At 33.6% G+C, this 26007-nt stretch overlaps 2 protein-coding genes across 42 annotated transcripts in view; one reads left to right on the forward strand and one right to left on the reverse strand.

Moving 5' to 3' along the window:
* The window catches only part of LOC105149352 (adenosine receptor A3), a 457094-nt gene that overhangs the window by 220227 nt on the left and 210860 nt on the right, over positions 1-26007 (forward strand). For 16 of the 21 annotated variants that reach the window (XR_015547608.1, XR_015547611.1, XM_087414053.1 and 13 more), the window contains one exon: positions 16716-16787. Coding sequence is in view for 17 of the 21 variants with exons in the window: in XM_087414053.1 (XP_087270179.1) it covers positions 16716-16787 (72 nt within the window). In the remaining 4 variants the exon portion in view is untranslated. Of the gene's footprint in view, positions 1-16715; positions 16804-17361; positions 18700-19094; positions 19185-23943; positions 24003-26007 lie in introns of those variants that run through there. The other 5 variants (XR_015547610.1, XM_087414057.1, XM_087414063.1 and 2 more) reach the window with 5 other exon arrangements.
* The window catches only part of Rdl (Resistant to dieldrin), an 83391-nt gene that overhangs the window by 52533 nt on the left and 4851 nt on the right, over positions 1-26007 (reverse strand). The gene's annotated exons all lie outside the window — the stretch shown is intronic.

The following is a 26007-nucleotide window of genomic DNA, read 5'->3' on the forward strand; positions in this document are numbered from 1 at the left end:
GAACTTTATTGCGAGTATAGGTAGGAGGTAGGTTTAATCGAATAAGTTGAGGTTTTTGTCAGGCTGTCTGAAACGATGCAAGGAGAATGACAACGCGAGTGTTCAAAAGGTAACTTTAAAGAGATTAACTTCCTAAAAGTTGAGTGAATTCCCTTTTATATTTACTTTCCCAATATCATAAATCAAATTGCTATTTTATGATATCATAGAAAATATACTTTTATTAAAATTTATTGGATATGTAAGTTCAACGAATTTAGAAATAAATTAGTGTTCCTAGTATCATTAAAAGAATCGATTATGCATTATTTTATGTAGTTGGAAACAATCTTTTCAAAAAGTCTTATTTTCAATTAAATCATATTCGTAATTATGTGAAGCAATATAATAATGTATACAATTTATTAACATAATTATTTACAATAATGACGAACTATCATTTAATTTAGATTTAACTTAATTACGTATATATTATACATGCAATACAATAATTTATCTGTGCAATTTAAAAGAAGCATGTCGTCATTATTCTAGCTCTCTTATGTCATCTAACAGTAGAATATTTTTTTCTGATAAGATTCTGCTTTAGTTTTCTGGATGATGGTCTCTTTGTTTTTAATTTATCTATTTTACATGCTCGAGTTCATTTTTTTTTTTTAGCTGAGAAGCAAAGCCGTGGTTAATCCTCCTTTCATCCATGTACTTTTTGTTTCTCCGTGTGGTTTGAGAAGGGCTGCCGCGACGCGAGCGTGTGTCGACGTTCCCGAGAAAACCACTTCCGGTATTTAGGTAAGCGACGAGCGGACGTGGTGCGCGAGAGGAATAAGGCGCTCCCATTAAACGCAGTGGCACATATAACGCTTAAATCACTATCAACGTTTCTTTAGCCCTGTTGTGTTTCGTTTCTAACAACCGACGATGCCAAAAGAGACATATTTTCTATTGGAGCCGCCGCGGCCGAGAAAACTTCCCTTTGTCTACTAACGTCCCTACGACACGAAGGTTTCGCTCAACGAAAACAATATTCGTTGCACAGCATAAAGGTTCTATCGCTTGATGGTAGTCATTATCGCGCAAATGCGGACGCAATTTCCCGGACGCAATTTACGATAGATGATTAGTTCGGGCCATTTAATGTTGATATCGGCCCACAATTTCTCTCGAGAGGATGTTTTAAACATTTTAGTCTTTTATGACATGACATTTCTACATAAATGTAAAATACATTCGCATTCTGCAATCTCTTTTTTCTACAAAAGCTCAACAGAAATAATTATATAATGCACTGAACTTATTACACTGATTGAATTCGTTGGAATTTTCTTTCTTTAGCTCTTGTATAGAGATTACATCATGAAAAAAAAATATATCGTCAATAAGTTATGTATTATCATAAAATATTTGTATTTTTGTTGCATCGAGACATGTCGAATGTCGACTCAATAGGGAATTTTTGCAATAACGTGGATTCAGATACGGAATCACGTTATCCTTTTCTTAATTATTGTTAAGGAAAAGATAACGTGACCTTAGTTCATCATATCTGGATAAACAGTATTGCAAAAATACTCCCTAATGTCGCAATAATGGGTATTTTAACTTGTGACAGTAATGATATCATATTGTTGATTTTTACAAAATCTGTGCAACGATAATAACGATATTATTACTGTCAAAGAGTTATGGAATAGGAACCTAAATGTATGCTCTAATTTCTGGTATTAAATAACAATGAATAATTAGAAGTTACTTATACCACATGTATACTATATACAAATACACGAGTTCCAAACTATAAGGTCGCAGATGTTAAGTGGAACATGTTCTGGAGACGTAGGTAAGGACGAGGATAAGAGACACGAACTTATTAAACGTCGGTCTCTTAGTAGATCTATGGTGCAGGAGTTACTGCGGAAATTGTTGCACAAATACTATTATAATAGCGTAAGTTGTTTCGCAGTCTCTTCCTAAGCGAATATATTATTCATGCATGGGGAATGACACTTGTCATCTCTCTCTCCCTCCCTCTTTCTCTCTCTCTTTCCCTCTTCCCTTTCGTTTTGTCTCTGCTTTTTGCCTTTGCAGTCCTGTTCGTTCGCTCGATTCTTTATTTATGTATTGAATAGCTCAAATAGTAAATTAATAGAGATTCGTTTAGTGAGATTTCGAGAGAAAAATTATTACGTATGTTACTTTGTCAGTTTTAATTTTTTTAAATAAAAATATTTTTATTTGAATATTATAAATGAGAAAATTGATTAATTTCAATTAGCTTTCCGATCTGGGATATTAATAATACCATCGTAATAATTGAATAATAACGCTTCGATTTAATTACCATTAATTCCCGGGGGAGAACCGTATGCTTCATTAATGCTCCAATATTATAATATTAGTGCTTTATTATTATTGTCCTTGGGGCAATTGCATTAATTATTGCAACGTTACAATAATCTTTTTCTAGAGAAAATTTTAGAAAAGTCAAAGAATATTTAAACGATTTCATAATTCGCGAGTGATTATCTTATATAATAATACGTTAAATAATATGTTTTGTTATTTATTATTATTTTTCATTTCATCATATATACACCCACGGTTGAAAGTGAACTATAGCCACAGCATTTCAAAGATTTCATCTAAAATTATGGCATAGTAAAAATTAACTGTCTTTCTAAATGAAACCATTATCGGCGATGTGCCCGGTCGTTGTAGGAATGACTTCATCGACGATCGCGATAAAGACGTTGGCTTCATTGTCTTCGACACTATTCGCCGTACTTTCGTCGCAAGCGTGCTTCTAGTTATGAATGTAAACAATGAGGTTGTAACGCTCGGCGCGAATAACCGAGATCGAAGATACAAGCGGAACACAGTCGACACCGACGTGGACGACAAAGACGTCGTTCTCCGTCGTCTTTATTGCTACTCGTTGCCCTTTTCGTCTTGTTGCGACGTGCCCGCGATTACGAATGTCGGCGATTAACTAAGATCATAGATAAACGCACCGGTAGATGCGACGAGATACCTCGTAGACGACGAGAATGACGACATCGTTTCAACACTTCGACCAGTTTTCATCGTCTCTCTATTACAGATTCATTGTAGGCTTATCTATAGAACACGCGATGCTTTTGGGAATTTAGAAAAAGAGCCAGTTAATCTCGAGAACAAAGTTTATGCGTTGCTTTTATGAATAAAAATCATAAAAGCCGCATTTATGTGTGATAACCAGATGTTTAAAATTATTTTAAAAGCTTAATATGTTTCCGCTTAGCTCCCATTACAATTTCATTGAAACACAAAATACATTCATTTTTATGGATATATTATTTTATAAGAGAATTATTTTACAGATGAAATTTTTATATTATTTTATTTGTATCTTTTTTTCTTTCTTTTTCTGCTTTTCTGGAATATATAAATGCGTATTTAAAAGCATAAAAATCTTCTCTATATTTATCGTGCAACAACTCATAAGCTAATTGATATAGCAATTATGATATAATTATCAATCTTAATATCGAAATTTAATTGAATTCCAATTGACAGTCTTTAAATTACTGATTAATTTCATCTCATAATACCTGATCGTCGGACGTGTGAGATTTCTATGCTGCGGGGTAATGTCAACGTAAATATAAAATGTACGTAATTATTGATTATGTGCGCTCATACGTACATGGCCATAGATATTTTTAGTGTTAAGTGACACTAACTATAGGCACAGGGCTTACTTAATAGTAAGGTTAACTGATGAAGAATATTAACGATGAAAATATCACGATCCATCTGGTTGGATTCAACGAAACTTTCTTTATCGTTGTTATAAATATTAATCCTCGCAAAATTAAGCTCGCAAACTTTAAAAATCTCTAAAAAGAATAGATATCACAGAATAAAAAGATATAAAAGTGCATGTAATTAAAGCGGATGTCGCAAAATATCGCCGTCTATTAAACTTCGATGTATTAATAAAGGTTCAAAAAGGCCCATTAAATAGCTTGACCAATAATAGAATCACGAAGGCAATATAGACACAAGGAAAATAAAAGTGAGTTGATCTTAGACGGAGAACTAAATTACCTTCTTCAAATGGTGAAAAGCTAAAAAGGACTGCTGTGATATGGGTGTTGAAGTCTCAACCCGAAATTAGATCTCGTTAATCCCATTACGATTCGTGGTCGAATTTCTTCAGGCACACGCGATCCCTTACCGGGAATTCAGATAAGCGTCCCTTGGCCTAGACCGCATGGGCACGAGAAACGGAGATTGCGGATGACCTATCGACTATCATGCACGGCCGCTGCGACGGCCAACTAACTGCAGGCTCATTACTTTTAATAATTAGGGTGCTGCATTCTCATTAGTTTCGGTGACAATAAAATTGCACCACCGTTACCTGGCTGTTATTACGTAATGGAAATGTCACTGTAATCCGGAGGGGGAGAGCGATTGGGAGGACGGAGGGAAGGGGGTGAGGGGGGGGGGGAGTATTCTTGCGATTTATGTCGGCCTTTTGCATCCCGCAGCGTGCACCTCCGTTATTAAAGCCATTAAAGGTCGCGACCATAGTTTGCATAATTAACCAAGATCGATGGTACAACCGACGGGAACGGCGACGTTGCCCAACGACGGTGCTTTGACAATATACAAGTTTCTTAGTACTTTTTTACTTACGAATTACGACTGACGTTTTGCGGCCAGCATGTCTCACTTCTGCGATTCCGTCTTCCGCAAGATTCTTTTAGTTTCGAATTTTTTACGTTGATTTCGTGCCGTTTATTCGCGAGACACGCGAGTGTTCGGGAGCTCATGGAAGAGAGCTTTCGCATACTTTGATTCAAAATGGAAGCTATGATGTACTTCTAACTTGGAATCATAAAGAATTTATATTGTATTCGTTAGATTTTATGTCTTTTATACGATTTTATATGTCTATTTTTTTATTATGTTTTTCCATTAGTTTACAATAAATTTAAGGAGCATCGAATAATTTTTTTATAATACATTTCAAATAAACTTAGTACAATTGAAATGTTCTTTATTGGATTATATTACTTCAGGCTCTTGATAATTGATCACATTCACAAATTTACGAGCAGTAAATATATTCTTCACATGATTACGATATACGGTAGTTATCCATATCATTTGCTCGTAACATGAGCTATCAGCTATAGTCAGGGAACAGTGGCTGTTATCGCCGAATACTGAGTGCTTCATCTATCACAATGCACATATACAACGTTTTCGATACAGCAGTAAATTTCAACTTCAATGACACCCCTTCCCCCAAGCTCTGTTTTTGGCTATCCTAAGTCTTCATCATTTCGCGTGACAGCGAATGGTATCAACGTTAATGAGGTATACGAGATGCATATCTATCACGTCATTTTATAGGTGCTTTTTTCCCACTTACTTTATTATCCCATTATGAACACGGTCTCGAGAGTAATAACTACAAATGCGTCTGCTTCATGAAATAAACGACAATTTTTTTTATTCAGAGGTACATATTATGTCGTATATATTCACGCACGTATTGTGATATTTTTTATCACATTCTGCATAATACTGCGTATTTCTGCGAAGAAAAGCTGCCAGTTAGAAGAGAAACATGACCTTGTTATTCACAATCAGTTCCGTCTCTGACAGAATATGTACGGTGTGCGGCGCCTTTAATATCGTTATACCAGGCGTTTTATCATTACACGACCGACGTACGATTTATGACAACGTGCGACCATAAAATATCATCAACTCGTGTGATATCCTGCATTTCTCACTACATACGAGCTTTATAATTTAGCGTGATTTTTAATCTAGATCTTCGCCTGGATTTGAGGGAGAGATGATAAAAAAAAACATGGGAGGGATCTCAATTATATGCGTATGAATGGACGTGAATTATTTCTATAATCTTGTTGCTCTCGCGCAGGAATTTTATACTTATATATTAGAAAAAACAGTTTTGTTGAAGTATTGAAAAATTTAGCTAAATATAAATCTGAAAATAATTTCGTTGAGAAACTTATCAGTAATTTTGTTAAACTATCAAAGTAATTATGATGTTCAAGTTCGTTGTTAAATTATCAACAATTTTGCAGCAATATTACTCATTACTTGAGATTTCTACATAATTATTTCGATGGCTCAACTTATTTGCTTGTTGTTAAATTATTAATATTTTTACAGCATAATTACTCATTATGTTTGAGATTGCTACATAATTATTTTGATAATCAAATTATTTTTAAAACTGTATCTAACTAAATTTTTAGATAGTTCAGCAAACTTTCCGTGTAGTGAATTTGATTGGACGCACTCAGTGCGCACTGGTGCATATTCCAACTGTTATACACAAATTGATGTAATGACAAAAAGATGTGTATTTAATATAAAAATGAATTAAATCGCGAAATACATTTTATTGTGCTTAAGTAAAATATGTATTTTATAATTTGAAATATTTGCATTTCACTTTTACATTCAGATTAAATCAGTATACAACGGTTTTAATATATGCAATGCGCACTAGTGCATTCGAATTCGTCATTAAAAAACCGGATTCTTCGCACCGACGCGAATCGCATTCAACTTAAAATTCATAGGTGGAAATTCCCCTAAGCGAATTGCAATTTTCTGGGTCTTGAAATATAATAGCCCATGAAATATAGGGTAACTCCGGCAAATACGCCGCGCTGGGATTTACGCCGCAAAAGTCAGAAAAAATAGAAGGAGGGAGGGGGGTAATTTTCTCACAACTATTTTTTTACATGCCTTTATGTTATATTAGTATTGTTATGACTTCAATTTCTTACTGTTAACATTAATGAAATTATTATGAGTTGAATCGATTTGTCACTGTGTTAAGTAGAGCCATCATAAATTACAATCTACATAAAATGATTACTATAAGACGTGCAAAGACTTAGTAGTTATTTCGTGGTACAAGTACTTTGCCCTTATTCTTTGTTTAATTTGTTGTTTTGTATATCCCATCTGTTTGGGATATATTACATTTTTAGCGGGATTTATGCCCAAAGCATACAAAGTGCGCAGATTGAAATTAAATTAAATGCTATAAACGCATTACGTGAGATATGTACCTCATGTCATAACACTTGTAATACATGTGGTAAGATTGTAATTATTATTTATTACTTCATATACATATTTATCATTCTTATTCCTTAATAAAACTTTATAAATGCATTTTATAAGTTATTGTGTCATTTTACGACTTATTTATATGCATTATTTGTAAATTTTTCACGAGCCATACATATCCTTTCTCCCTCTATAAGCCATGTATCCCACCTTTATATACAGCAAAAATACAACGGTTTAAAAAAATTCATTTTTTAATGCGAAATATAAATATTTCGGATTTCCAATATTTTTTCATAATAGATAGTACAAAGTTTTTACTGATATAATTCATTTACTTTAAACATAGTAAATAATACTTAATAAATTAAGTTTTTGATAGGTGCGGCGTATATACCGGAGTTACCCTAATAGTTATATATTACATTTTTCAAATGATATCTTCCCTCTCACGGGTTCGACGTGGTGGGAGGATTCAGTATCTAGAGGATATACACGAAAAGAACGGTTTTTCTTAAGTATCTTAAAATTTTCGGATCTATCTGAATGATATATCTACATAAATTTTTAGATATTGAGTAAAATCGTTCTCTTGTGTAAAAATCCAATGGCGAAACTAACATACCCTCGTCGCTGATTAATTTGATTTAATTGAAAGTCAACGAACCGCTGCTGGTTTGTCGCGTTGCGCTTCGGGAGTGCCGTTAAAGTTATCGGACTAATCGGGGTTTTATATATACGAAATACAACAGTGTCACGCGAAAGACTTTTTTAAATAATTATAATCCTCGCGCGATTATTACTATATTATTCGCGAGAGTCCTGTGTGAGAGGATGTCAAGACATCCTTCTGAGAGGAGGAGGAGATCTGGGAGAGGCATCAGGCACCGACGAAGCAACCTTGCGGTAAATATAATTTTTTGTTTAGGTAACAGTATTTTTCTTCTGTTTATTCTAGAGTCATTTTAAAGATAAAATAGGGAATCTCGTTTTTAAATTTCCTCTCACTGTTTGCTTATTTATTGGAAAATAAATATAGATATTCAAACAATTAAATACGGTAACAATGCTGGAAAACAAACTGTGTCATTATTGGGACGTATTAATAAATGTTTTAATAATAGATATAATGTTATTATATATTTAGTATAATGTATTTAGCGAAAATTGTCGATTTCATTGGATAATTAGTAAATTCAATATATTTTTATATTATATTTTCGCATTAAAATAATTAATGCATGAAAAAAATTTATTAAAATAACTAAAAATTTCATCGATTCAGCAAATCTATAGTCGTAATAGTATATACGGACAAGTTTTGTATGTTAAAGTAGGCAAAATTGTACAGCTAGATAAAATAAGCGATTAGAGGTAATATATTTATTTGTCATATTTATTATATTAGCAACTTTATTAATACAGCAAAAATAATTTTTTATGAGAATCAATTCAATGTATAGATGAAAAATTTTTTTAACAAAACATGCTAGCTAAGATACTTTTGTTATTGTAATGAAGAAAATTTATTATATTAACATTTTTTATTATAGCAAAGAATTAGCATACTGATAATTGCTTAGAGACATAATTTCTTTGTTAAATCATCGAATTTTATATAAATGAAATTTTATATAATTGAACCCAGCAAACTATAGTTTTGCTAAAGCACTCAATCTATTTTTTCCATATATTAATTTTTAATGCACGACAAATTATCTTAATACTGGTGTAGCAAAAATATGAAATTAATAGCGTTTTCTCTTGGGATACACTGAGTGTAACCTCACACTAACACCAGTTGCGTGTAAGTGCTGCACTACACAAATGTATATACGCCATGATGTACGCTACTTCATGCTATCGTGTTTAATTCTGCTGCCGGTTGACTTCCATTTTCAAATTTTTAATGTCACACTAGCTCTATACCATCTTTTTGAGATCGTGTAGCAAAACCCCACTTTGTACATAAAATTTGCACTACACTATAGCCACGGAAACACATTATACTGAAGTTATGCTGAGTTCGCCTACCATCAGCCAAAGAAACATGCTACATGTCTGATTGTTGCACTAGTGAGTGGTAGTGCAACCAAGAGAAAACGCTATAAGAAAACATCTTGGAAATCGTGGTGAGAACTAACGTTTGCTCGATGACGATTTTGGCAACAGAAAATTGAGCGCTCGTAAATCTTGTTGTCGTGTAAAACGTATCGCAGAGAACATTCGATTCGAGTGATATTGAAGTAAGGATAGCACGCGGCAAATCGATGGTAGAAGCGGACAACTGTTATTGGCGATAACGATGCACGAGGCTTTGTAACGCAAGCTGGACACGCAAAATCGCGATGATTTTGTCGGGGATTGGTAAAGGTACGCGATCGATAAGCAATAAGCAGTAAACGGAAATTGCAATTCTTCTTTACAAAAGCTCTGTAATAATTTCACGAACTAAATTGCACGTACGAATATTGTACGTGGCAAGGGGATTTAATTTTTCTAAATTTAAAGCATTCTTCAGAATTGTTTTTAATAAAATATTATTATAGCAGCGCAGATTATTTTATCATGAAAAAATTTATTCGAGAAATGCCATTGTTTAAAACTTCATCAGAACGTCGAATTAATATTTCAATGATAATCTAGAAAGAGAGAGAAAGAGAAAATATGCGCGCGGGGAATATAATGTAAAATCCCATTTTGCAAATTAATTAAATTTTTTATTTCTTTATAAAAGATATTTTTTTGTCATTATGATTGCAACTATTAATATTAAATTATTAAACTTAATTTACACAAGTATCTGAAAGTTAAATTCTGCAGAATGTTCAACATTAATTTATTTTTTTACTTAAATAATTGCTAAATGTAATTGCAGTTTTTAAGATAAAAATTGCTCTTCGGCGATGAATAAGTGGAAGTATAAGTGAATGTGTTAGATTGTTGAAATGCTTTTTGAAAAAATACATGCATGGCACAATGGTCCTTGTAAGGAATTCATTGTGATTCCCATCATAGAGACATTCGAACGCGTCTTGCAAAGTTCAAGCTATTTGCGCTGCAGTTTCACGTGAATGGTGTACCAAGACCTTGTCATAAAGTTACGCTTTATCGTATTCCACGCCAGCAGGGGCGGCCCCGACACGAACGCGGCTTACGTCGATCTGCCAATCACGAGTTCGACTCTTGGAAACGCGATGCCTTTACCTTCGTGCCAGGATGTACTGGCAAAATGAAATCGACTCGAACGATCGCTGCGTCTTCGCTTCGTCTCGGATATTTCAGTTTGCGATAAGTGAAAGCTTTTCAATATCAATTTATATATCATTGCAACACAGTTACCAATATATTTAAATCTGAATATTTAAATCTAAAAAGTTATCAAGCTGCAAGACATTTATGTCTGAGTATTTCCTCTAAGAAAAAAATGATTAAAGATTTTGAAATGGAGAACTTGAAGATATCTTTTATATTTAGATATATACAGTAAATAAGATAAAATAATTAGAAATTATTTCGTTATTAAAAGAAGGTATACAATTATCGTTGAATAATTAAAAAAAGAATATGAAAAATATAAAGATAATTATAAGATTAATACAAAAATGAACAATTTAAAATAATTTAATTTTGTTACAATTGAGATATGGGACAACGCCCTTTGAATGTAATTAATTTATTGTAAGATTTAAATATTCTTTGGAATTTCTCTTAATGTCATTTTATTGTTTAGTGAAAGGAAAAGGCAAAGCACTGCGTATCAGCAGGCTCCCGATAAACATAGTCCTGCAATTACCTGCAGTTACCTATAATATAAATCTAGCACGCAATGGAGATCTGCGTTTGTGATAACCGTATAGCTTTAGATCCCCTTTCACCGATTCTTTTGTACCGCATTTACTCCTACATCCGTTTTATATGTTACCAAAAACAGTCATTAGTGTCCTCGTGTGAAGTCTTGCGCGAAATTCGCGTTATACCTTTCAAGTCAGATATCTGTGATGTTAATCTTTTAATTCGTTTATGGTAAAGAGCTCTGCTCCCGCTCCCCCCCCCCCTCTCTCTCTCTCTTTCTCTCAAGATAACGTTATAGTAAACATACTTTGAAAGATAATCTCGCCGGAGATGCATAATATTTAACCTTTAGAGGACGGGAATCTATTTTTAAAGTCTTACAGTTTTTCCTTGAATAAGATTTGTTATAATTTATTATTTTATTGTATTTCTTATCTCGAAATATGATCAAATATGATCAAATTTTAGCGATACTATATAATGGCTTTCCCATTCTGTAAAGGTTAACAATGCTTATTACATAATCTCACTTTTCTTCTTTTATCTATTCTTTTGTTGAATGACACATGCATGCATTATGTTTGATAAATCTTGCAGTTTCTCGGTTCGTGGAGTGTCTTTTTAATTTTTTGTTTATGAACCAAACGAGATTACATAAGATGTTTATTTTACAATAAATCTTTGTATGTATATTAATTAGTTTGCCTCGTAAACATATTTAAAATGTATAAAGTAACTTTGCAAATATTTATGTTGTAAAAGCTCTCTCTCTCTCTCTCTCTCATTATAGATTGCACTAACATTACCGTTCAAGCGTAGAGATTTCTGGTTACATATATACAACGAACTTTCCTGTACAACGAACTATCTGTAGCTACCTATCTGCATCATCGCAACGTCGGCAATACCTTCCGGGCTGATCTCGTTGAGTCCCGATCAGGAGGTAAGGGGCCGTTTAACGTGCTCATGCTGAGTGCATCTCGCGTACAGGGATAGAGATCCGCGCGAGGGCAGGCGTCAGTAATGCACTTTCCGATAATGCCGCCGCCGACGTAATCGCGGTGCACGTCCATACGTGTCCGTGTTCACAGACAAGAATACTTACACGCCGATGGGCTGTCTGGTGAACATGGAAGAACATACACAGGCAGAACCGAGATTCAGCGCGGCTGCGACCGACTTATTATACCGGATTACTCCGATTTCTCCGTTGTACCTCCACAGTCGCCATTCGGTTAGCGGATGTGGATGAGCCATTAATCGTGTTACTCGGAAATCTTGTGGCATATGCCAATGGTTTTTAGTTCGGCGGATTTGAGATTACCGACAGCTTTTAAGTAATGTTCGAAGTTTCCAAATAGTTTCTCATGTTTGAAAAACTATAGATAACTTTTTCATTTGGAAACAGAAGAGGAGTGTGTGACGACGATGACAATGAGAAAGAGATAATTATATTATTATCATTTTTACGGGAACACTTATACAAGAATATTTATCTTCCAATTAAATGCTTTATTTTTAATCGATTTAAATTAAAAGAGTTTCATGTGCGAGCAGAAATTTAGTTATATCTTAGAATATAATGTACGTGGCCGTAGAACTTTAATTTTAGTTACCACGAAATTTAAATTTTTTTCTACCTTATTTTAACGAAGTTATATTTAGCATTTCCTAATACCATATATTACAACGGTAAACGATCGATTCGTGTTCGTGATTTTATAATTAAAGCATGTGAGGTGGGATATCTCAAGTGAGTCGCTTGCAAGCTATATTATCCAGACATTAATTAAAGAGCGCCGGATATCGATCATGAATATTCGAGCTGTGCTTAATAACACTCCGATTTCGGTATGAGATATATGTACAACCGTCTATATGCACGTGTGAGGATCGAAGTACACGAACACGGCAGAGTTCTATACGCGATGTAGGATTACTCTGATTTCTCCGTTGTGTCCAACGAGTTATATCCGGCTACCGGACGTGGATAAGGAATTAACCATGTTACAGGACGTGCTTTGCGAATAGGGTGGTTGAGAAATCACATTATTAAGATATTAACAAGAATTAAATTAGTTATTACGTTAATATTTTAATATAATACATGAATTCATGATTATTAAATAGGAAAAATGCACTTTTTTAAATAATTTATAATGTAATTTAATTATATACTAAATATTACATTGATATTGTACATATACACGTATATATAATACATATGTGTGTATATATATATATATATATATATATATATATATATATATAAAATTTTCATTTTTTCTAAATATATAATGATTTTTAAATCTGCTCTGTTTTGTAAATTAAATGGTAAACCGAAATATTAATGTAATCTGGCTGCTGACTTAGTTAAGATTCTACAAATATTAGATATATATTGTAAAAAAATTTTATGGTGTAATTTTTATTATAACCATTATTTATTATATTTATTTATTCCAAAACAGTATAATAGTTAACTAAAGTAATATGTATATATCGATTACATTATTCTGTAGTAGGTATGTAGTTTAAGTTTCGATTTACAATACGTTACAAGCGTATTATATGTACAAGTGCAATAGCACTAATACGAGTACGCAGCTGCTTTACATGCGGAACTAACGGCTTGGATTACTCCGACTTCTCTATCGTATCTAACATCCGCGCAAGTTCGATCCGGTTATCAAAATGGTTTTCAGCTAGATAGAGGTTAGATAGATTGCGAATATTGTTGAAGATTTCGTGAGACAGAGCTTCGAACTGAGCAACGAGAATAGTTCTTGACGAACAAGTATTTTAACTTTTCCATGAACTATTTCTAGATTGTTCAACGCGAATTATCGATAAACCAAATATCGTTTTGAAAGTATAGGTATCATGCAAATGCATTTATTCATTGTTCGCATATATTTCTTACTATGCGGTAAACTTATATATATTATCAAGATCATTTCTTTTATAATATACATTTAAGAATTTAAAATACAATTACTCATACAAAAAATAATTTTATGTAAGCATTATAGGATTAACAGAAGGTGCATACTATAAATATACTATAAATAAAGAAAACTTTATTTTTAAATTCATATATAAATATACATTTATATTTGAATATTAATTACTACTTAGAAATTAATTATAGTCCGATTTCGTTGATTTTGCTTTTTGATATTATCAAATATATTAAAAGAATAGTTGCGAAAACATTATACGTTTCAAAGAAATTTATTCAAGTGTGAAATGGTTTGATACATCCTTAACTAAAATAGAAAATATCGTACCACAACGAAAATACATAGACTTAATTCCAAACATAGCCTTAACGCATACCAATTTTCCGTCAGTACAATGCAGCGACATTATCTTATAATTATGGTAAATGAAGTTTATGTAAATTGCTCATTATTAATAGTATATTATGTTCTATCTAGCAGCATGTAATTCTCTCCTTCTCTTTCTCTCTCTCTTTCTCATATGTTTAAAAGTATATTAATGTTAAGCGGTAACCATTCAACATTCTAGGACTAGTAAAGAGCTCCCTTCCATCCTATTCCCGCAACTGCAGTTTGTAATATTCAAATATTAATCATGAATATTCAAGCTTTGTTTGACAAGGCTCGGCTTTTGATTTCCATGTAGACGTGAACTTCCGAGTTTCGTACGAGGGAATTGAAGTCACACGTGCGGCAGTGGCCAACGCGCGGATTACTCTGATTTCTTCGTTGTACTTAATGCCCATGCGAGATTCGTTCATCTATCGGACGCGAAATTAATCACGTCAACACGTGGATGGATCCGAAAATTGCTTTTAATCAAGTGCAGTGGAACGAGGTGGGATATGTGCTCGCGCATCGTTTGTTGCCTTTGTATTTTTAGGATCAACAGCGGATCTATGACCTGTACACTGCGTGTTTAATCGACCACCTGCATATATCGATTCGCAACTGCGCGAATGGCATCGATTTAACATTAACATACATTAGCATTTCGTTCACTGAATTTATGAGGGAGGGAAAAAGTCACGAGAGAGAAAATTCAACCTGCGTGCAGGCGTACTTATGATGGCTGATAATAAAGTAAGGTCGGCACGTCGTCGTTGGTATCGTGCTGTTTCTACTCAAGGTATGTGAGTCAATCTTGGATCAGGTGCACGCGAACTTTTGGTGCACCTCGAAAAGTATGCTAAAATCTGGCGTAGGAGACTAAGGAAAATTTTGAATCTATTCACAAATTCGCAAAATATTATAGAATATAATGCTAGAGAACAAATAGAAACGAGAAGCAGTGAGTAAGTTACATTTAACAAAAAATTATGGAAGTTATTTCAGCAATAAGGTAATTATATTCTAAATAACAGCGATAAATTAATAAATTCATACTACAAAGCAATCCTATATTTTTATCTCTTATATATATTTAGTTTAAAATATATAAGTTTTTTCTAAATGTTGGCTGATACTATTTATGTTTTTAAAACGTGATTAGTCAGATACGTAATACATAATGTGGACACAGGACGACAGTTTCCTTACTTTGTTTTACGAACGATAAAGAGATTGTAACATTAGAGAAGTGATTAGCAAAATTGCAATTTTGTAGATGATTTTTCATGATGAAAAATGATAAATGAGAAATATTTCAAAATTTCTCAATTTATACGTATTTATATTTCTATCTCGCATTGATATATGCTGTTTTTGGCACACGGAGGAGATTACTCCTGCATACGTATATCCTCGAACATGGGCGTGGTGCATGTTTTGGATGATGAAAAAGTGAAGTGTATTTCTAGTGTGCTAAAGCCGGGCATATTGCGGATACGTCAGAAAATATGAGAAACTCCTGCAAATTCGCGCGTAAAATTCCGTTTAGCCCTTAATTCGACGTTCTCTCTTTACGCACGTATCCAATCCTCGGAGATATTTTTCTCTCTCATATATTCTGCTTCTCGATTTTACCCGGCTTGTGCGCGCTCATGATATCCTTCCATCCACTTCCCTCGCCATCATTATAGACGCAATACTTTCGCCCGACGTGCTCACTTCGTTCTGGGTTAAATAAAAATACAGCTCCCGCGCGAAGACGTAATGCACATTGACGCAAATCAAGAAGCAGAAATCCGCGAAAATGAGAGAATTGCGTGCGCACGAGCGTGCGCGTAAACGTCGGTTGTGTCTTGCGTGTTTCATATATAAAATGTTTTAGACATTTGAGCTGCTTTATTATAAATTATTATAAATTCTTTGGTAAATTTAATTTGTTACATAATTTTACAATTTGCAATATTACGTTTAATACAATTGATCTTGAATAAAAGTTTTAAATTATGAAGATGATTGAAAAATAAAAATGTAGATTCGATTTTTCCTTTTCAAGCTGAATTGATTGACTCTTAATGATACTTTATTGAAATTGAATTATACTTTGATACATTTCTGATGTTAAAAAAGATACTATTACATTTTTTAGAATTAATTAACTATGCAATCTTATGAAGTCTTATACTTTGTAATCTGCCAAATCCAATCGTACTTAAAACTAATAATAAATCAATATTGAAAAAATTAAAAATTCAGGAGACAAATGTAAAATGATGGGGATTATAAATGTCATTTATTATTGATTTCTTACATATTATATTAAAAAAATGAATTAAATGAAAATTGAATTTAACCGAAAATTAAATTTAATCCGTCTCAGACGCTAAATGTGATATCAGGTTCACCTTTAGCCAAGAGAATACGCGCGATACTCGGAGCACAGTAGATAGGTATACAACGATGCTATTTTTGTTCCAGGCATGCGTTCGTGGCGACAGCGACGGCGGCGGCTTCAGCGACGTACGAGCTGGGTTCGATAAGAGCGTGCAGGTATAGTAGTTAATTATATCAATGCCCCATTAGCGTGCCAGTACACCGCGTGATTGCAATGGCTTTTTATACACGGGAGGGTTTGCCGTCGGCACCGACATCGTCGGTGCTTTTTTCAGCCGGCTATATACGTCTTGACTCGAAAGAGGTCCACGTAAATACGGGTCAATAATTGCGTATTTGCCAGCGAAGAAATTATCAATTTTCTATTGCAGGATTTTATCCAATTATATGATTGCTTGAGCCATTACGAAGATGATCGTGAAATCTCTTTTTATTTCGGTCGTGAATTATATGTTTTCAGTAAATGTTCGTTAATGTTCTGTCGTGATGTCTCTATTAGAAAAAGCAGCATCCGTTTGATGGCATTAATAATTTGCGTTATTATAAATTACGAATTTCTAATTGGTAATTACAAATGATATGCACTTCGTTTACTAGCTCGATCGCTCATCGCGGAAATACGGTCGATAACGTTATAAATATTTCTCATCGACTTGGGGCACGTGTCCCAACGCTGATCAGAAATTCATAATGCGCGTCGGAAGAATAAAAGTAAATAACCTTGACACAGGATGCAATCGATGTGTGAAGTTGCGTGGGATATAATCACCGGCGCTCGAAGATGCGAGATTATGCCGCAATTTTGTATTTATAGTTTATGGTTGTTATTGGCACGATGAGTGAGATTAGTTAGGGATAGATCTGAGAGTCACGAATCTATTAAGAACGACATTTGTGCAAACAATGTGGCATGTTGACGATGGGCATGTTTTATAACATCATCTTGAAATATTCAGCGCGTTCCATGACCATGACCGCAAATATTCTAATAACAAATTCCAGAACGTAATACTTCTGTAGATATTTTCCATTAAAATTAAAATTTAATAAATTAAATTATATATGAACACAATAGCTAACATATTATACATTTTTAATATCAATTTTATTTGGTCACCTTAGTTACCAGTAAAAAATATAATTTAAGATTTTATTGTGAAAATATTTCACATTGATTTAAAAAGTAACTGGTAACGTATTTTTTGACGAGCTCTATATAACACGCTTTGTTAAATAATTATTGAGAAGAATTTATTTATGATTTATTTTAGAAAAATATTATAGAATTATAGAATATAAAAATGATTATTATGTATATTACAGAAAAATAATTCATTATAGAATTTGTGAAATATCTTCTACTAATGGTAAAATATTTGGTGAATAAACATCGAAGTCGCTCGCAACATCATACGAATGTTCATCTTCTCGAGATGATCATATGTAAATTACTCACTACTAGAAGATGCTCACTAGTTTTTTTTATTCAAATTCAGCTCGTTGGTTTTTCGTGCTTGTTTTTTCATTCACTTAACTTTTAGACAAATTTCGACTCGGTAACCGCGGTGCATTACCTTAATGTGACCTAGAAAGTTCTTTTATTATGTTTGTACATGGAACACATGCATACACACAAAAATCCTTTATTCGTATTCGACAATTCGATGCATACTCATTCATATGGCAAACACGCAGACACGAGCGCTTGATTCTATTCATGCGCTGAATTACAAAACATGTTTCGCTGGTCCGTTGGTTTTTCTAGTTTCTCGTGGTTTTTGTAATTTCACAAGAGTGCATCGTACGGGACTGTTTAATTTCGATGTCGGTATTATTGTAAGGAATTACACAATAAATGGTTTAATAATTATCATAAAAAATTTATAATGTTGCGACATCGTTATTTGTGTATCGAAATAAACAAATATCCGATCAATCAATTAACCGCATGATCAATTAAGAAATTAGTGCAGTATTTATCTAAATCTTATCTGTAAAATCTGTAAGAATGAAATTTTCATTTTTATTAGCAATAAAGAGAAATAAATTTACTACAGAAACTTACAAATTTTTAATTAATTTTCTAACCATCTTTTCAATTATCATTAGACATTTAAATTTCGATCAACTTTTTTCATCAATATATATTTAATTAAAAATATTATATATACATGACAAATATGCATATTTCATATGTATTATATATTTCAAGATTATATTTATTCATCTATTGATGCAATCTATTTGCATAACATATGTATTTAATTCACATTAGAAATTATCAATCGATGTCCGCAATTGCATGCAATGATTAATCGGTATGTTCGCATGAAGCATCTAGTATAGATTGTCCGCTTGCACTTACGTCCTCGAGCCATTTGACTCTATCGCGGCAAATGTAGCTCTTTCTCCTTTAAATTCATACACCTGCAGAAGATGCTATTGTACTTTCCTTACCGTTAGTTAGCCCTGGAATTTAGCCCTGACTCGACCTCGGTGCCTCAAGTATTCCGAACGTGTAGTGGCTTTAGTCGCCGCGTTCGACGCGGCGGCGAACGGACGATCAAGGACGCAGACGTTAGTCGTCGAGGGTGATGTCCTCGTCATTGATTGGCAGCCCTGGCCGCGCTCTCGTCAAGGTTCTGGCATGCAGATACACGGCCGCGATTGTGGGTTACGTCGGAGGCCGGCCTCTATTGTCACGACCGTTGTTTCTCATCAATAACATTAATGTCGACGTATAACGAAACACTTTGTCAATCGAATTGACGTGTCGAATTGCGACATACCTCCTATCTCTCCTTCATATTGTAAATTCCTTCTTTTCTTTCTATCTTTTGGCTACTGTTTAACAAATTTGGATTTTGAACCAGTCAAGCACACACAATTTAAATCGTATATTGTGAAGATATCGACGTAAGGAAGTCATGCAGTTTTTTAACACATAAAATGTATGTACATTGTTAAATATTAAAGGAGCAAGCAATGATAACCCAATCTATTTAATTAAATAACACTTCATTTTTAACTTTCATCAATGTCAGAATGTAAATCAATCTATTTCTGTGATTATAGTTTCAAAATTAACATCATGTATATTAACGTTTGCACTTAGTAAATAATAAACTAAATTTGAGTTAAATTTAATACATTTTCTTACGTTAAATTGTTTTATTATACAAATTAACGATATTATTTGGTACAGTGCGACCTGTAGATGTGATTAAAAATAACTCAAATTGGGTATAATTTGACATTATGAATCTACTTATTTATCGATGTAGTATCATTTGTGAAATGTAGGTATCTGTTTCGTTACTTGATATCTGATGTAGGGAAATCAAGCAGGGAAAGCAGATAAAGTGGTTGTTTCTGATCAGTGAGGCGTGCCTACTGGACTGTTTGACATTTCCTTTGAAATGTCGTTTCATTTCCTGCCCATCGGCACCGATGCCATCATCACGATAGACAACAGGATGGACGTAGGATCGAGATCGCGACTTTCAGGAATATATGACGAATACCGATTTCTTTTTTGATACACGCCGCGCTGGTTTTGATATTGATAATGCGGGCACTTCTTTCAAAGCATTTTATCATCCGGGTGTATCGCTCATAAGGATAGGATATATTAAAAATAAAGCCAGTCAACTGTACAGAAAAAGATATAGCACGGCTTTTCATTAAAAAAAAAAGACGATAAACAGAAAGATAAGTTTGTTTATAGATTATTTGAGATTAATTGATACGTTCAAGTATTCTTTAATAGATTCCAAGAGGAGGAATTCTTATTAAATTATTATTCATTTTATTTTATTTCTGTCGATTTAATTAAGGATCCAGATCGTAACCGGGACATGCTTTTTTCACAAAGTTCATCACGTTTATTTTCATCGTTTATCTATATTTGCTCGTTTCGATCTTTGGTCTATTATTAAATGAAGTAACGGCGCGCTGATTGATGGTTCATGTCATCGCTTGATTTAAATATGTACAAATTCGATGGTTAACGCGAAGACAGTACCTCAGAACAAGATCTTGCATCGATTACTGGTCGACAGCGGCGTACATCCGCGTGTACTGCACGACATTATGGACGTGGGCCGTTGCGCGGCTTGGTTGACCGAGTTTGCATCGGTGTTGGAGGTCCCATTGATTTCCTGGCCCATGTCAAGGCTGCACGCGAGAAACCCCCGCTCTTCTCCAGCCACCCACAACCTCCGACAACCTCCCTTCTCTTTCTCGGCTACCTCCGCAAACTGTTTTCCCTTCTTTGCCGATTCCGCACCCCGTCATCTTCGCTCGTCTTCGACCCCGTACCCCGTGTACGTCACTTGGTACGACGTACCAAGTAGTCATCGAGTTTATCATTTTGTCGACTCGCGCCATTAGGGGAGGCATTTACATCGTCCATCACTTAGTCGCATTTCCTCCATGTGAAAGAAAGCTTTTAGAGCTTCAATCCTTCTTCGTGGACACTGTGATGCGTACGTATGATGATTATCATGGACGATGAACTGCGCGATAGTAGAGACGATGACAGATTAGAGTTCCTGAATTGCACTTACATGCCGTGTATGCATCTCACTTGACTGTGAAAATAATGTTTTTCTGGCTTATCTCTCGTTGCTATTAGTCAAGATTAAGTTGCGATATTCTTGATTTAAATGGTATAGTATCTTGTGATGTATATATGTACATCTGTTGACATAGTTAATTGTAACCCGCATCGTTTCATCTAAAGCGTGATATTCGAATCTACAAAGATTTATTTGCAAGACTTGCAAACCCGTATGTGCGCTGCATTGGCTTTGTCCAATATATCTGTACTCAATTTGTTCCTCTAACTATTTCTTTCTTTGCTTCAATTGCATTTCCAACAGTATATGTCACTTTCGAGGCGCATCTACTTTATGATTGACGTATTAATTATTATACGAGTAAATTATTACATTTAAATTATTAAATTTATAATGTATAATGAAAATTATTATGTAAGTTACACGTTTATGTGTATACTACTATTAATCTAATTAAACTTATTTGTGCCGTGTAAAATTATTTTTATTATTTCTGAAATGAAGAGTAAATTACATTCTATAAATTCTGAGGATTTGTTTATTTGCTATTATCGAGCCGATGGTTTGCTCCCTTTATATGATTTGTGTGTGTGACACGCAAGAGAAAGAGCAATTTGTTAGTTTACCTGGCTATATTGATTTATTTGCTTATCACTGTCCTGCCTGTCCCTTGTGTTTACCACTTGCATGTGGTTTTACGCTAGTATCTAGTATCTAACATTGGTTATAACGTTTGCTTACCGTAATTGTTCTTGGCTATTCTTCGTCCCATTCATCCTTGAACGCAAATCGATTCCTGTTGAATTTCTTCGCGATGTACCTTTGTATATCTTACCATTCATTTATAAATAATTCGATTGACTTTGACTACTCACATGTTACGAAGGTACAGGTTCATCCCGATCATTTACTCTCGAAAAAATATCTAAAAATATTGCTGTCAAGGCATCTACATCTTATTATATACATATATTATTATTGATATTTTATTTTAATGTAATTATTTATTGCTGTATATTTTTGTTATAATTGATGTTTTGTTCTCACAATCAATAATCAGTAATGTATATATAATATATTAAATTATTCAACTCCTCTTTATATTAATTAATACATTATATTATATTCAAACGTAAACGTATTTTCTGTAAGACGTTGCATTTTTATAATAATGAATAAATGTGTAGCTTTCTTATTAAATCACGCAATCTTAAACTTTATCTGTCGATGTATCTTCGATTCAGGGAATACATAGATTGTACGTAATTTATTCATTCTTGCGACGACGTAATAATTTGGTTTATTTCATTCGCATTGCGTGGTGGGATCTTCGTTATTTGGCGAGTGGTAATTTGAAAGTAATTTGAAAGTATGGTGACTGTCACGGCATGGTCGCGAATTTCGCAATGTGGTGGTTGTGTAGATGACGAGGGGTCGTACGGGGTGAAACAACCGCATATTAATCGTGACACTCGCCGCGCACACGAATTTATGAGCGCAAAAGCCAGGAGTTAAAATCCAGAAGCGGACAGGAAAGTCTCCGTATCGTGTGACCGCTCGAGCTATGCTCGACTCTCTACATCGCGGTTACTGTCCAAGTGTTTTAACTCCGACACTAATAACTTTAACCAGCACGTTTGTAGTATTACTGTGATATTTATAGAGGAAAATGCACTAGGGAATCACGACTCGGATCAAATATATAAAACAGCAATGAATAACCGAAGAGATTGTCAAAAATCTAAAACTTCCATAATTGATACTCAGTAAATGTACCGTGAAAAATATATAGTAATTTCATAAAAAGTTTATTTGAAGGTCAAGCGCGTCGTATTAGATATGCTCTCGATTAATATACAAGAAAAAAGTTTAAGTTTGTGTACGATGTCATATAATAAGAGGGAAATTTCTGCGGAAGAGATTTAAGACAATCGCATACGTGCAGTGCTATTAGTTATTTGCTTTACATTGTAAAAGCACTTGTGATAACCTATCTGTTATTTATTACGTATCACGAAACGTATTAATAGTTTCTTTTAAACAAATCAGTTTTGAATCAACATAAAATAATGATTTCTATATAAAGCATTTTTATACAGGTAAATATGTATCTCATTAATTTTATTATAAAAATATAAAGCTTAAACTTTAATATAATATCTAATGTTTTAAAAAGCAACTATATTTTAGATAAATAATTTCAGATAAACTATAAGTAGATTATGTATACTATTATAATTAATCATTCGTTTTGTAAGATAAACAATTGCTAAATTAGAAAGTTTCTACGATATGTTCAAAAACATTTAGAAATTTTGCAAAGTCGTACATATTGCGAATACTTTAGAATATTTATATATAACACATTAAATGTAAGTTTATACATTTTGTTTTGAGCAGAAATATGCTCTTATGAGGAATGTCTAAACATATATTTTTATATAAATGAAGAAGTATTATGTTGCAAGCCGCACGTGTCTTCATATAATTAGTAACGTCAGCATTATACAACAAAAACCCGAGAACTGCTTGAATAAATCGTTGAGCAAAAGCGAACGAATCCAGTGAGTGGATGAAATCATTAATATCGAGGCTACGGTTTCCTGTATCGTTGCTACGCGGAATATGGCACTCGGTATGCTAGTGGTAGAGCACGAGGAACAGTCAGCCGTTTGAATGCTCGGCGCGGCTCAACCGGATATTACAGTTACCGAAGAATATTCGATTTGCAGCTAACTGGATGGGCTCGCTCGTCGATCCGGATGCCGTTCTCTCGTGTCTTCACTCGCGCCTCTTTGCTGTCGAGTTACCGGCCACCATTCCGATTAAGTTTGAAGTTACTATCGGAAATGTGTTTTGTTATGTATCATGCAGTGATCTCACTAAACATCATAATATCGGTCGATAGAAATACGAATCCTGAGAAATATGAAGTGATATGAAATAGTGCTTGCTACAACGTGAAGAAGAGGCTGTGCTTATTGCAAGGAAGAACGTATGCTTAATTTTTGTATGCGTCATCTTTTTCTTGCAATCTAAATAAGAGGGCAATATAACATTTTCGAACTAATTTAAAAATGAATTTATTTTTTATTTCTCGCGAAGATAATCCGATTTTTTGTAATAAAGTATATTCTTTTTAATTAAATACAAAATGATTCTCTTTTTATTCTTTCTTTTCTTGAAGTGCACATAATCAAATAGCTCTTGTATTCATAAAGATTAAGAACGCAATAAAATAGAACAGATCTATAATCATTATAACATATAAATCGTGACACGAATTGTTCAGGCTTGCATGGTTTCGTAGTTTCATCAATCACTCGCGTAAGCGCGTATTAATAATCGTCCACTATTAAATATGCATTGGTTGTTTGCGAACGAAGCGTCATTCTCTCTCTGCCCGCGTCTCTCTATTCTATTGTGCCCGATTTCTGTCAGCCTTTATATGCCAGCTGCCAGTCACTAATTGTTTACGTAAAATGTTCCGTTTTTTTAAATTGGAACATGGGTAACCATTGACCTTTTTCATTGCCTATATCATCAATTTATATCGATACATATAGTATGAAAAATTGTTTTAATATAATAAAATTAAACTTACTATTTTTTTTTTGTTAAATACTTTTACAAATACTATTATAAATGTATGGGAAGTTACTAAAGGATCTTTCTACGAAAATCGAATCCTGATATATATTTACTGATAATGTTTTGTTTTTTACGATTATTTTTATATCTATATATTTCTTATTAGTTCTTTTTTAAAACGTTTGCAATTACTTACGATCATTTATTTAATAATCGTATCTCGTGCTGGAAATATCTTTGCGTGGTCGATGATTTCTTAAACACCTAAACAGGAACGTATAAAAAATTCAGTAGTTACTGCCAGACTTCGACTTCATATTGGAATAGATTGGGGTACATAGTAGCATTTCTGAAAGTGGAAATAAATTTAAAGCTCCATTACGCGAATACAGGATGCCAGATATATCCGTGGGACCGCTAGAAAGATAAATCTTTTCTAGTCGAAGCGGTAATGGAAAAACACTCGGTGGCATCGGCTGTCACACTGTTATCCTTCCAAACGATGGTGATATTGCCAACGTGGTTGCAGACCAGGTTAGAGTGGATATGCGAAGGAAAACAACAATCCGTTCCGTCGCAGAAATACACGCGTTTGTATACTACCGCAGAAAATAGGTCAGTTGAAGTAGAATGATTTGGCGTGATTTCGACTGTTTCCGTAGTGGGTGATGCTCTTACGACGAAAACACGACGATTCTCGACCGGATGATAATCCAGGATGTTTCCAATTCCGGAAAGTTGCCAAAGGATTTTTCTATCTCTATGAGAGTCGCATGGTTCGCCACCCGATGAAAGATATCACGGATCGATAGATAGCTTTCGTGAAATCTTTGAATGGATATTTTCGATGATAATCGTTAATTATTCATGATATAATCACAATCTTTAGCATTTTTCGTAGTCCGAAATGGAACTAAATGTATGATGTTTCTGATAATTATATAAAAATATATTTAGGTATTTTAAAATAAAATTATTTGCGAAAATCAAAATAAAGATATATGAATATATCATTAGTTTTGAAGAGTAGTATTGAAAGAATGTAATATAAATTTGGAAAAGTAATTCACAATGTACGAAATTTGTTTAACAAATATTTAAAAATAAATATCTCGAGTTAAACGTTACATGAGCTATTTTATACTCATATATATAAGAAAGAACAAAGAAATAAAAAAAATTTTATATTAGATATTTCAAAATAA

This window comes from Acromyrmex echinatior, chromosome 15 (assembly GCF_024713525.1).
Source record: "Acromyrmex echinatior isolate Ae372 chromosome 15, ASM2471352v2, whole genome shotgun sequence".
NCBI classification, from domain to species: Eukaryota; Metazoa; Arthropoda; class Insecta; order Hymenoptera; family Formicidae; genus Acromyrmex; species Acromyrmex echinatior.